The sequence below is a fragment of the Oncorhynchus kisutch genome, linkage group LG18 (assembly GCF_002021735.2).
Source record: "Oncorhynchus kisutch isolate 150728-3 linkage group LG18, Okis_V2, whole genome shotgun sequence".
In the NCBI taxonomy this organism is placed as follows: domain Eukaryota; kingdom Metazoa; phylum Chordata; class Actinopteri; order Salmoniformes; family Salmonidae; genus Oncorhynchus; species Oncorhynchus kisutch.
In genome coordinates this window covers 55,873,537-55,887,363 of record NC_034191.2, presented here as the reverse complement: position 1 = coordinate 55,887,363, position 13,827 = coordinate 55,873,537, and the positions used below count along the sequence as shown (strand labels likewise).

The 13,827-nt window shown below is 41.1% G+C and overlaps 1 protein-coding gene across 2 annotated transcripts in view; it reads right to left on the bottom strand.

The window, feature by feature from the left end:
* The window catches only part of LOC109909554 (cadherin-18), a 363,038-nt gene that overhangs the window by 141,924 nt on the left and 207,287 nt on the right, over positions 1–13,827 (bottom strand). For both annotated transcript variants that reach the window (XM_031796728.1, XM_020508571.2), the window contains one exon: positions 1,316–1,610. In XM_031796728.1, the coding sequence (XP_031652588.1) occupies positions 1,316–1,610 (295 nt within the window). The remainder of the gene's footprint in view (positions 1–1,315; positions 1,611–13,827) is intronic.

Below are 13,827 nucleotides of genomic sequence, written 5' to 3'. Positions count from 1 at the left end.
CTGATACAAGTCAAATCTGGACCCCATTTATGGTCACAGTGACTCTATTGGTTTGAGTAATGACTACAAATCACTATAAGTAACTGTACTCAGATATATTCCGTGCGTATATTACGTACGTATATTACATGTTTCCTGAAAAGTTTTGAGTCATGACATCACATTGGGGTTTACAGTGCAGGTCTATACAGTACACTGAGTGAATTCCACTTTAGGCCCTATTCGCTAGACCACCCCAGGCCATCATTTGTCATTTTTCAAAAGCACCTAAGAAGCTCAAAACGATAAACACAAAAATGGGTGAATGTGGAAGGAAAGGAGGATAGCTTCTCAAAGAACACAAAAAGTGGCATTGATAGACCAATCATCACCAACTTTGAAAAATCTGACCAAGAGTCTAAAAGATGATGATATAAGCTTGCCACCATTCTGGGCAAAACACAACACTTTTTGGACACACGTCTGATATGTTTCAGCAAAACATTGTAGAGCCATTTGGCTGCCAGGCAGAGAGAAATCCATTGCACTGAAAAAACAATAAAAACAGCTTTTGTTTGTCCATAGCTAAAATGGAGAGACAACATAGATGGTGCCACATGATGCAGGCATATCAGGAGGAGGCAACTGGACTCTTTCTCTCCTTGATGGAGAGGCTTCCAGAGGCTTGCAGAGTCTTGAGGGAGGGACGGAGGGATGACGGAGAGCACTATTGAGTGCTTCATAAAGACCTTCCTTTCTCTCTCGCTGATGGTTCCCCCATCAGAGAGAGAGAGAGAGATAGAGTAAGTAAATATAAACAAAAAGAGAAAGAAAGAAAGAAAGAAAGAAAGAAAGAAAGAAAGAAAGAAAGAAAGAAAGAAAGAAAAAGAAAGAGGGAAGGAGGGAAGACTCCACTGCCACACAAAAATATGAAAATGGAAATGAAAAGAGAGGAAACAACTGAGAGCATGGAACATGTTGCGGTTTTTATCATCCTGTTGTTGTACGTGTACACTATAAAACTATGTATGGGCTTTTAACAATGAATTTAGTAGTGTAACAGGGTCAGAGTTTTAATAGTCGGGTTAAATAGTCGGGTTAAATCTTTTAGAATGTCTTAAACACAGTGATCTTGTACCAGATGTTTTCGAATCGCAATCTATTTCTTAAGATTCCAATTATTTAAATAATAACATGTTGTAAATAAGAATTCCTAGATAAAGGACACACTCCAACAATGCCAACATGGCCACCACGTCTTTTATCTAGTATTTGCATACTGCAAAGTCAAGTTAACTTATTGGAAGCAGGTAGCAAATTACAGGGCTGTCCTTACCCACTTGAGACATCTCAGGCACAGCAGCTACAAAGGGACCATCTGGAAATTTGGGGGCATTGTCATTGATGTCCTGGACTTTGATGATGAATTCCGACTTTGGTTCCAGGGGCTTTTCGGTGTTGCGGTCGAAGGCTTGTGCGTGGAGGACGTAGTGTGCTTTCCTTTCCCGGTCCAGGCTCTCAGTTGCATGAATATCTCCTGTCACCTCGTTGATGATGAATATACTCCCAGCACCTTCCCCGCTCAGAATGTACCTTACGGAGCCATCCCCTTTGTCTGAGTTGGAATGAAGCTGTAAGAGAGACCAGAGACAACATATCAGAGCTCTACTACATTGCATAACCATAATTATTAGATCATTAACTCCTTTAAGTTATAGCAATTGTAAAACTTAAATATTTAATAAGTGCTAAATGCCAGTCCAAAATGCTACAAAATATGGAGATATTCTCTAGAAAATCGAAGGAAGCCTATTAGTTGTGAGTGGGCTGGTAAGCTAATACATCAGACAAACCTGTGCGTCTTAGATTATTCAATGTAACATATTCAAAATGTCCTAGACAAAGCTTTAGCCAGGGATTTCTAAACATGTGTTTGCCAGTGTTTCCCTGTGCCAGCAGATTGCTTTTACACGTGTACAGATAGGCGTGCTTGGGAGAAGACGAAAGCAGTGAATGTGTCTTTAGTCCAAATTCCAGTGAGGCAGCCTGGTTGCCTAGTCGTAAATATCTGCTGTTCAGCCAGGAACCACTCTCCTTCTCTCTGTGGCACGTCTCCCTCAACAAAGCATTTTGTTTGTATGCTCTTGTCAAGATAATAATTGTACCAGAATGACTTTACAACTGACAGCGCCGAAGATTGTTATATTTATAAGTGGAGCTCTCTGAAGATTATTAGAGGACATCACCATACAATTCTACGGAATCTACAAACTGAAACTTTGCTGCTGCAGAACAAATAAAAGGGTTTCTATTTGAAACTTTATTCTAAACTTTTTATTTCCATGCTCCACCTATGTTGGTAAAGACCCTGTATTATTATAGATTGTTGATATGGTGTTTGGTAATTATCAGAGGACCTCACCTCTATAAGAAAAAAGGTGGCATAGAATGGCTACTTACTCAGTGCTACACTTACTAAAGCTTAATTCTCAGTAAGAGAGCATAACATGGGAGAGAAAACCAAGCAGTTTGTTCAGGCATAATTGATCACTTGAGAATTGTCACTCTCATGCCAGTTATTCTGCTCAGAACTTCACAACAAATACTAACAACAAATCTCATATTATTCACCTGCTTCTAACCAAATCCGAATTAGTTGACAGTTTTAGTTTGTATCCTGTGAAGTTCTTACGGTAATAGTCACCTGCTTTACCAAATCCCAATTACCTGACTGTTTTAGTTGGAACTTAAAAGCAAAACCATAAAATATGTTTGATTTACGGGGTCAGTTACAGTTTTACAGCAAATGAGGGTTAAGTGCCTTGCTCAAGGAGACATCCGATTTTTCCACTTTGTAGACTAAGGTATTCAAACCTGTGATATTTCGGTTGCTGAACCAACTTTTAAAAATATATATAAGGTACTAAGTAATAGGTAACTTATCATTTAAAATGTATACAGTGATCTAACAAAGCCTGAAGAGTTCAATCGTCCATTTACATTCTCACCTTCTACATGAATTAATGTGTCAAACATCAAGGGGCTAACCACAACAGGCAATTTTGACTTCACAGCAATAATGCTTCATGATAGCAGCACCATTTTCATATTGCATTGCATATGTATCTACCCCAACCTTTATTGAGCATATACAGAACTCCTGAAGTCCAAGGCAAAAAATGTACAACAAAATTGGACTCTTGGAACTTAGTATCTCATTTGAATTACTTATCTCGTTCAAACAACTTAATTGTTATTTTCTTTTAATAAGGGGTAATTTGTTATGCAGTGCCACTTGTGCTTGTCAGACCATTGATGCAGCCATTCATTCACTGATTCCATCCATTGATATGATTATTAATTGGCAGTTTTTGATAGGGCTGCGTTTGAATGCAAAAGCATGCGTGGGCCAACATGATCTCACGGTTTTACCAATTTGAATTCAGATTCTGACATGTATCCATGTTTTTGGCACCCTTGGCTGCTCCTCCTACTCAGCACCTTCATTCAAATAATTCCAGATGCTTAATTTAAAGGGGCAATCAGCAGTTGAAACAATAAGAAAGTGCTATGGATGCAAGGAGTGACAATCCATATCAACATTATATACTGAACCAAAATATAAATGCAACATGTAAAGTGTTTGTCCCATGTTTGATGAGCAGAAATAAAAAATCCCAGAAATGTTCGATACTCAAATTTTGTGCACACATTTGTTTATATATCTGTTAGTGAGCAAGCTCTCCTTTGCCAAGATAATCCATCTACCTGACAGGTGTGGCATATCAAGAAGCTGATTAAACAGCATGATCATTACATATGTGGTGTGGTCAATAATTGGCCACTCTAAAATGTGTAGTTTTGTCACAGATGTCTCAAGTTTTGAGGGAACGTGCAATTGGCATGCTGACTGCAGGAATGTCCACCAGAACTGTTGTCAGAGAATTGAATGTTCATTTCTGTACCATAAGCCACCTCCGACATTGTTTTAGAGAATTTGGCAGGATGTCCAATCGACCTCACAACCCCTGCCCACGTGTAACCACCCCAGACCAGGACCTCTATATCCAGCTTCTTCACCTGCAGGATCGTCTGAGACCAGCCAACCGGACAGCTGATTAAACTGTGTGTTTGCACAACCAAAGAATGTCTGTACACACTGTCAGAAACCGTCTCAGTGAAGCTCATCAGGGTGCTCGTCGCCGGCACAAGGGTGTTGACCTGAATGCAGTTCGGCAAATGCTCACCTTTGATGGCCACTGGCACGCTGGACAAGTGAGCTGTTCACGGATGAATCCCGATTTAAACTGTACTGGACAGTGTACTGGACAGTGTGTATAGTGATGTGTGGGTGAGCGATTTGTTGATGTCAACATTGTGAACAGACTGCCCCATGGTAGTGGTGGGGTTATGGTATGGGCAGGCATAAGCTATGGACAATGAACGCAATTGCATTTTATCGAAGACAAGTTGAATGCACAGAGATACCATGATGAGATCCTGAGGCCCTTTGTCGTGCCGTTCCTCTGCCGCCTTCACCTCATGTTTGAGCATGATAATTCACAGCCCCATGTCGCAAGGATCTGTACACAATTCCTGGAAGCTGAAAATGTCCCAGTTCTTCCATGGCCTGCATACTCACCAGATATGTCAACCATTGAGCATGTTTGGGATGCTCGGGATCGATGTGTATGACAGCGTGTTCCAGTTCCCACCAATATCCAGGATACATTGAAGAGGAGTGGGACAACATTCCACAGGTCACAATCAACTCTATGCGGAGGACATGTGTCGCGCTGCATGAGGCAAATTATGGACACCAGATACTGACTGGTTTTCTGATCCACACCCCTACCTTTTTTAAAAGGTATCTGTGACCAAGAGATAGGTATCTGTATTCCTAGTCATGAATGTATTTAAATTGACTGATTTCCTTATGTGAAATGTAACTCAGTAAAAACATAGAAATTGTTGCATGCTGCACTTATTTTTCTGTTCAGGGTAGTTTTAACCATGTTTTGATGCAAAAATGTTGTTTACATTTACTTTGTTATAAACATTTGAGTAAAGCAAGATTATATGTTGGGTTCTGATGTGGTATGACAGTTAAAATAAGCTTGTGAGGTATTTATACGTTATATTCTTTAATAATCAATGTGTACATATTATTTTATAAGTCCAAAAAAGTATGTAGCAACTCCAGGTTACCATTTTAAGGGTGAAGGTTTTGGATAGGGTAAAAAAAGAATAATTTACCACTTGGATTGAACATGCAACCTTCGGAATGATGATGCTGAGCAGTAGGAGCAAACCTGAGGTCAAATAACACTGAAAACATTTGACAATTGGAGCAATGTGGATAAGTGGCAGAATCGGCGGTCAAATTGGTAAAACTGTCTGATATTGTTGGCCCACTTACATTCTCTGGCATTCAAAAGCAGCTCTATCAAAGAACTGTCAATGTATAATCATATCAATGGATGGAATTAGTGAATGAATGGCTGCAGCAAAGGTCTCAAAAGCACAACTGGCACTGCATAAAAATGAGGCCTAATTAAGTCGTTTGAACAGATAATAAGCCATTTAAACGACAAAATAACTTGTTTGGACGACATATTCTCAATGTGTTTTTCAGAGATCAGTAGGTAAGTGCTTGTGCAAAATAAAAAAGTTGCGTAAGCAGCATTTACATGTGTTTTCCCTCCACTAACTACACCACTGAAGGTAGCCATTATGAAGCATATGAGGTAGCCATTACTGAATTTATGAGGTAGCCATTATTGATGAGGTAAACTCCTCCTGAGTGAGCATGTGAGGTAGACTCCCAGTGAGTGACAGACAAGGAGTACTGCATTAAGTCAGCAGGGCTTGTTGGTGGTGAAATACTCTATTTACAAAGAACTCTAGTAGTCCTGCAGGACAGCACCCAAGGGATGGTTTGGAGTCACGGTCTAGTTGTCAGCTGATTTGCACTGGCAATAACAGGCTATTGAGTTCCGATTACAATGATTATCTCAATTAGACAAATACAAAACAGCAGGGGACATAAAAAAGACTTAATCGCTGGTGTCCTTCTGCATGTCAGGAATTACCCCTCCCCTACACACATCTGACCCCATCTCCCCTTGTTCCCCTCTGTATTTCAGAACATTAAGTTGAGCAGTGCGAAAGGTACCGGGTCCAAATCTAATCAAAACTGTGCCGAGCAAATGAATCCCTAATTAAAAAGCTGCTGGCTGATTGTAAGGCTTGCCACTTGATGGGAGCAAACTGTCCTTTCTCTGGTACACATCAGAGCCTCTAATTAGGTACGGAGTCAAAGATCCCATTGAGTTTTTCCTCTCCTAATCAGGAATCAGGATTAAGTTAATGACAACCCACCAACCATACAAAAGCACACAATGAAACAGGCTGTTTACACTTCCCATGGGTGATGGAGACTGCAGGAAAGAACCTGGAGTAATAGAGTAAATGTAATATTATAGATTTTAAATGTGCATTATACATGTGAGTGTTATGATCAGGGTGTGTAGTGTTTGGAGAAATATGGAGGTAGGGAGGAAATAAACAACACCTTACTACAGGAGAAGAAACCACTTACATGTCCGAAGGAGGCACTCTGCAAGTACAAGCACATAAATTTAATTTAGCCTGCGGTCAGAGTGCTAATTTGGCCATTGACTTATTTGGCAAGAGCTAATATATCACAGTCGCTTAAGAGAGTGTGAACCACTGAGCATATGGTGACTGGTCCCTTTCCAAAGCCAGGAGATAAAAGTGATAACAGGTTACGGGTCATTACCCCAACATCAAACACTATAGGGGAAGACACAGTTTGTTAGGCCACATGGGAACAACAAGACTGACACAGAAGTCATAAAACCAAATCAGATGGACAATACCGATCAGCATCAAAGGTAGACCAATCTATGTTGTTACAGAAAGCTTCCTTTGGGGCTATGGCTACAACTCCATGTGGAGTGCACTTCTGATACTTGTAATGCATTTGATTCCAGCAGAGTCAGGAAAAGCCTGATTGACATAAAAGCCATAACATCATATTCGATGGCCAATATTGATATGCTAAACCTACTAGGAAGACCCATCAATGCTCTAACAGACATAATACTTTGTAAACGGCTACATCTCTATGCAGTCTGACTTCTAATGCATTCAAAACCAGTAGTCAGGGATCATTTATTTATAGTTCATTTTATAGTTCAAATTTGTTAATACAGTACATCAACGGGCCTGTCCGAAAAGAGCTGAACATACATCATCACTGTCTGTGTGTATGGGTGTGTATGTGTGTGTGTATGCGTGTGTGTGCTTGTGTGTGTGGAAATAATGAAGGCCATATGAAAAACAACTGCAATGTCCTGAGGAGGGGATGGAAAGATGTGTGGGGGACTGCCTGTCAGTTGGCGGTGAGTGTCCACATACAAATAAGTAGAAATCCTCTCTACTGAGCTGCTTCCTCCTCTCTCTCCTCAAGGCAGGCAAAACATCGCTAGGTGAGTCGTGTCTTGATTGGCCACTAAGGGAGAGTCAGCTAGTTTTTTCTTTATTATTTTAACCAATAAGACATACAGTGCATTCTGAAACTATTCTTCCACATTTTGCTACGTTATGTCCTTATTCTAAAATTGATTCAATATTTTTTTTCTCATCAATCTACACACAATGCTCCATAATGACAAAGTGAAAACAGGTTTTTAGAAATACCTTATTTAAATTAGTATTCAGGAGTTTGCTATGAGACTCGAAATTGAGCTCCTGTGCATCCTGTTTCCATTGATCGTTCTTGAGATGTTTCTACAACTTGATTGGAATCCACCTGGGGTAAATTCAATTGATTGGACATGATTTGGAAAGGCACACACCTGTCTATATCAGGTCCCACAGTTGACAGTACATGCCAGAGCATCAGGTAAGGAATTGTCCGTAGAGCCCCGAGACAGGATTGTGTCAAGGCACAGATCTGAGGAAGGGTACCAAATCTGCAGCATTGAAGGACCCCAAGAACACAGTGTCCTCCAGCATTCTTAAATGGAAGAAGTTTGTAACCACCAAGACTCTTCCTAGAGCTGGCCGCCTGGCCAAACCGAGCAATCAGGGGAAAAGGGCCTTGGTCAGGGAGGTGACCAAGAACCCGATGGTCACTCTGAAAGAGATCCAGAGTTCGTCTGTGGAGATGGGAGATCCTTCCAGAAGGACAACCATCTCTGCAGCACTCCACCAATCAGGCCTTTATGGTAGAGTGGCCAGACGGAAGCCACTCCTCAGTAAAAGGCACATCATAGGCTGCTTGGAGTTTGCCAAAAAGGCACCTTAAGGACTCTCAGACCATGAGAAACAAGATTCTCTGGTCTGATGAAACAACTATTTGGCCTGAATGCCAAGCGTCACGTCTGGAGGAAACCTGGCACCATCCCTACGATGAAGCATGGTAGTGGCAGCATCATGCTGTTGGGATGTTTTTCAGTGGGAGACTAGTCAGGATAGAGGGCATGATGAATGGAGAAAAGTACAGAGAGATTCTTGATAAAAACCTGCTCCAGAGCGCTCAGGACCTCAGACTGTTGCGAAGGTTCACCTTCCAACAGGACAATGACCCTAAGCACACAGCCAAGACAATGCAGGAGTGGCTTCGGAAAGAGTCTCTGAACGTCCTTGAGTGGCCCAGCCAGAGCCCGGACTTGAACCCGATCGAACATCTCTGGAGAGATCTGAAAATAGCTATGCGGCGATGCTCCCCATCCAACCTGACAGAGCTTGAGAGGATCTGCAGAGAAGAATGGGAGAAACTCTCCAAATACAGGTGTGCCAAGCTTGTAGCATCAACACTGCCAAAGGTGCTTCAACAAAGTACTCAGTAAAGGGTTTGAATATTTCGGTAATTGTGATATTTCAGTTTTGTATTTGTTATACATTTGCAAAGATTTCTAAGAAATACCCCTTAATGACAAACCAAAAACAGTTTCATCAATTTTAGAATAAGGCTGTAACGTAACAAAATGTGGAAAAGTTCAAAGGGTCTGAATACTTTCCGAATGCACTACAAGTTACTTTCAAAATGGCAACCTATTCCATATACAGTACAGTGCTCTTTTATTACAGCTGCTACTGCCACTGCTACTACTGTTACTGCTAATACTGCTACCGGCTGCTACTGCTACTGCTGCTACAGGGCTCTGGTCAAATGTAGTGCTCTATATTAGTATATAAGGAAATAGGAAGCCATTTGAGACGTACTGTACTGAAAAGTTGAGCCCTCTCCTCCACTGTGCTACAGAGAGGAGGATGCAGGGATTGTGTTTCTCTCTCTCTCTCTCTCTCTCTCTCTCTCTCTCTTCCTCTCTCTATGGTGAGTTCAATAAGACCTAGCCAAAAGGATGACTGTCTGGCGCATGGCTGGTGGATGGTGACTGTCTGCATGGAATGCATTAGGACATTGAGTGTTAAAGGGATCAAAATTGTCAGGGGCAACACAGTCACTGGCAGGAACATTCAGATCCCCAGACAAACCCTTTGATCAACGAAGTCTAGATAGATTTAATCACTTGGCCAGTGTGCAGCCTGCTAATGGAGGGGTACACAGAGACAAAGCTGTGTACATAACATTTTTACTTGCTATGACTCTGATATGTTCATGTTCATCTACCTTAGTTTATTGCACTGACTGTAAGTCAACCTTACAGTCAATAATACCCAGCAGTGTGCTTTGCAAGTCTTCATTTTTCACATTTACATTTTGGTCATTTAGCAGATGCTCTTATCCAGAGCGACTTACAGTCAGTGCAATAAGCTAAGGTCGATGAACAAGAACATAACAATTAATTTGTTACAAATACCATCATACGATTACAGTAATGCACTGTACTGTTGTTTGAGGGTAACTTACAGGCAGCTAGTTGCTTGTCAGTGATCATAAAAACAATGGTAAAAAATATTACAGTAACAGTATTGGATACCATAAAATATGGTACGCTAACACGTGGTACCTTTTCTACGGTAATTATAGACAACTCTCTGACTGTAAGTTACTGTAAAATAACAGGACATTTTTACAGTGTAGTGCACTATATAGGGCATAGGGTGCTATTTGAGAGACAGACATGAATTAGCATATACATCTACTTGTTGGGATGTGTGATTATCTCAACTGATTATCTTGTTGTTTGTGTCTGTACGTGCACTTGGAGTGTTTGTATTTGACCATTACGATTTATATGCTGTCACATTTGCCAGCTGTGCTATGCTGCAGGAACCAAACAATTGTTGGTGTCAACTGTCTTGCTAGGGAGCTGCCTAGATTCATCTAAGAGTTAGCATCTCTGAAAACATAGAAAAGTGCTGATGGGGAGTTGGAGAAGTTAAGGATATGTGTCTTTAGGGACGAGCTCTCTGTCTTTCCATAAATAGGCAAGGAGGAGAGGGGAAGCGGTTTGAGAAAAAGGGGTTGGCTCTTCAGCGCCAGGCCTCACATTTGCAATTAGCAAGGAGGGTTTGTTTTTTATTAAATTTCAGCCCTTATTCTTCGCTCAAGAGGACTTAATCACTTTTTATGTGGGTGCGCTTGATTATTGCTTGATTATTGCTGCATTTCGTCCGTGCTTCCCCCAATCATATCCTCATAGCACTCTCTTGACAATTGATTTGTCACAGTCTTAGGCACCTTGGTGATGATGGAACACACAGCTAATGACCGTGAATTGGGAGATTGTGATGGGGTCATGATAAAGATGTGCTGTTTGTCGCTGATGCACATCATCTTCCCTAATGGCTGTCCTCTATTTTGACTTCTACTGCTGCTGGGGGAAATAAAATGAAACCCGGCACTCAATATGCACAAAAAGCTTATTTCTATCAAATGTTGTGCACAAATTTGTTTACATCTCTGTTATTGAGCATTTATCATTTGCCAAGATAATCCATACACATACCAGGTGTGTTATATCAATAAAATGATTAAACAACAAGATAATTGCACAGGTGCACCTTGTGCTGGGGACAATAAAAAGGCCATAAGCGGGCTCTAACATCATTTTAGAGAATTTGGTATCATGGGGGCGAGCGGTTTGCTGATGTCAACGTTGTCTGTACACAATTCCTGGAAACTGAAAATGTCCCAGTTCTTTCATGGCCTGCATACTCACCAGATATGCCACCCATTAAGCATGTTAGAGATGCTCTGGATCGACATGTATGACAAAGTGTTCCAGTTCCCGCCAATATCCAGAAACTTTGCGCACAGCCATTGAAGAAGAGTGGGACAACATTCTAGAGGCCACAGTCAACAGCCTGATCAATTATATACAAAGGAGATTTGCCGCGCTATATGAGGTAAATGGTTTTTTTTTAAGCTATCAGTGACCAACAGATGCATATCTGTCATGTGAAATCCATAGATTAGGGTCTATTAATTCATTTAAATGGACTGATTTCCTTATATGAACTGTAACTCAGTAAAATCTTTGAAGTTGTTGCATGTTGATTTTATATTTTTGTTAAATACAATTGATGTTCACAGTAGAGGTCTGTGCAGGACTGATTTTTATACCACACCTGCCTGCTGCTGCCGACTTATTTTCCGACTCCCACTCGCTCATGCAAGAACTAGTCCTGAACCCAACCGCAGACACTCAATGTTATTTTAGGTGTATGTGATTGCAGCTCCCTTTGCAGGCCCATGCCAGCAATTTTGACACCCTAGTCAAGTTCAAAATGTGAAATAATTGCCTTAGAAATAGGTTAAAATACCAGAGATTCTCACATGGCTATTGGTACAGATATTTATATACAGTGGGGAGAACAAGTATTTGATACACTGCTGATTTTGCAGGTTTTCCCACTTACAAAGCATGTAGAGGTCTGTAATTTTTATCATAGGTACACTTCAACTGTGAGAGACGGAATCTGAAACAAAAATCCGGAAAATCACATTGTATGACATTGTAATTCATTTGCATTGTATTGCATGACATAAGTATTTGATCGCCTACCAACCAGTAAGAATTCCGGCTCTCACAGACCTGTTAGTTTTTATTTAAGAAGCCCTCCTGTTCTCCACTATTTACCTGTATTAACTGCACCTGTTTGTACTCGTTACATGTATAAAAGACACCTGTCCACACACTCAATCAAACGGACTCCAACCTCTCCACAATGGCCAAGACCAGAGAGCTGTGTAAGGACATCAGGGGTAAAATTGTAGACCTGCACAAGGCTGGGATGGGCTACAGGTCAACAGGCAATCAGCTTGGTGAGAAGGCAACAACTGTTGGCGCAATTACTAGGAAATGGAAGAAGGTCAAGATGACAGTCAATCACCCTCGGTTTGGGGCTCCATGCAAGATCTCACCTCGTGGGGCATCAATGATCATGAGGAAGGTGAGGGATCAGCCCAGATCTACACGGTAGGACCTGGTCAATGACCTGAAGAGAGCTGGGACCACAGTCTCAAAGAAAACCATTAGTAACACACTACGCCGCCATGGATTAAAATCTTGCAGCACACGCAATGTCCCCCTGCTCAAAACAGCGCATGTCCAGGCCCATCTGAAGTTTGCCAATGACCATCTGGATGATCCAGAGGAGGAATGGGAGAAGGTCATGTGGTCTGATGAGACAAAAATAGAGCTTTTTGGAAGAAGAATGAGTACAACCCCAAGAACACCATCCCAACCGTGAAGCATGGAGGTGGAAACATAATTCTTTGGGGATGCTTTTCTGCAAAGGGGACAGGACGACTGCACCGTATTGAGGGGAGGATGGATGGGGACATGTATCGCGAGATCTTGGCCCACAACCTCCTTGCCTCAGTAAGAGCATTGAAGATGGGTCGTGGCTGGGTCTTCCAGCATGACAACGACCCAAAACACACAGCCAGGGCAACTAAGGAGTGGCTCTGTAAGAAGCATCTCAAGGTCCTGGAGTGGCCTAGCCAGTCTCCAGACCTGAACCCAATAGAAAATCTTTGGAGGGAGCTGAAAGTCCGTATTGCCTAGCGACAGCCCCGAAACCTGAAGGATCTGGAGAAGGTCTGTAATGGAGGAGTGGGCCAAAATCCCTGCTGCAGTGTGTGCAAACCTGGTCAAGAACTACAGGAAAAGTATGATCTCTGTAATTGCAAACAAAGGTTTCTGTACCAAATATTACGTTCTGATTTTCTGATGTATCAAATACTTGTCACACAATAAAATGCTAATAATTACTTAAATCATACAATGTGATTTTCTAGATTTTTGTGGACACAGTTGAAGTGTATGATAAAAATTACAGACCTCTACATGCTTTGTAAGTAGGAAAACCTGTAAAATCGGCAGTGTATCAAATTCTTGTTCTCCCCACTGTATATACAGTACCAGTACCAGTTTGGACACATCTAATCATTCAAGGGTTTTTATTTTTACTATTTTCTACATTGTAAAATTATAGTGAATACATCAAAACTACGTGTGAAAGAACACATATGGAATCATGTTGTAACCAAAAACATGTTAAACAAATCAAAATGTATTTCATTTTTGAGATTTTTCAAAGTAACCACCCTTTGCCTTGACAGCTTTGCTCACTTTTGGTATTCGCTCAACCAGATTCATGAGGTAGTAACCTGGAATGCATTTACATTACAGGTGTGCCTTGTTAAACATTAATTTGTGGAATTTCTTTCCTTCTTAATGCATTTGAGCCAATCAGTTGTGTTGTGTCAAGGTAGGAATGGTATACAGAAGATAACCCTATTTGGTAAAAGTCCATATTATGGCAAGAACAGCTTAATTAAATAAACAAAGAGAAACAACAGTCCATAATTACTTTAAGACATGAGGTTAGTCAATCCGGAAA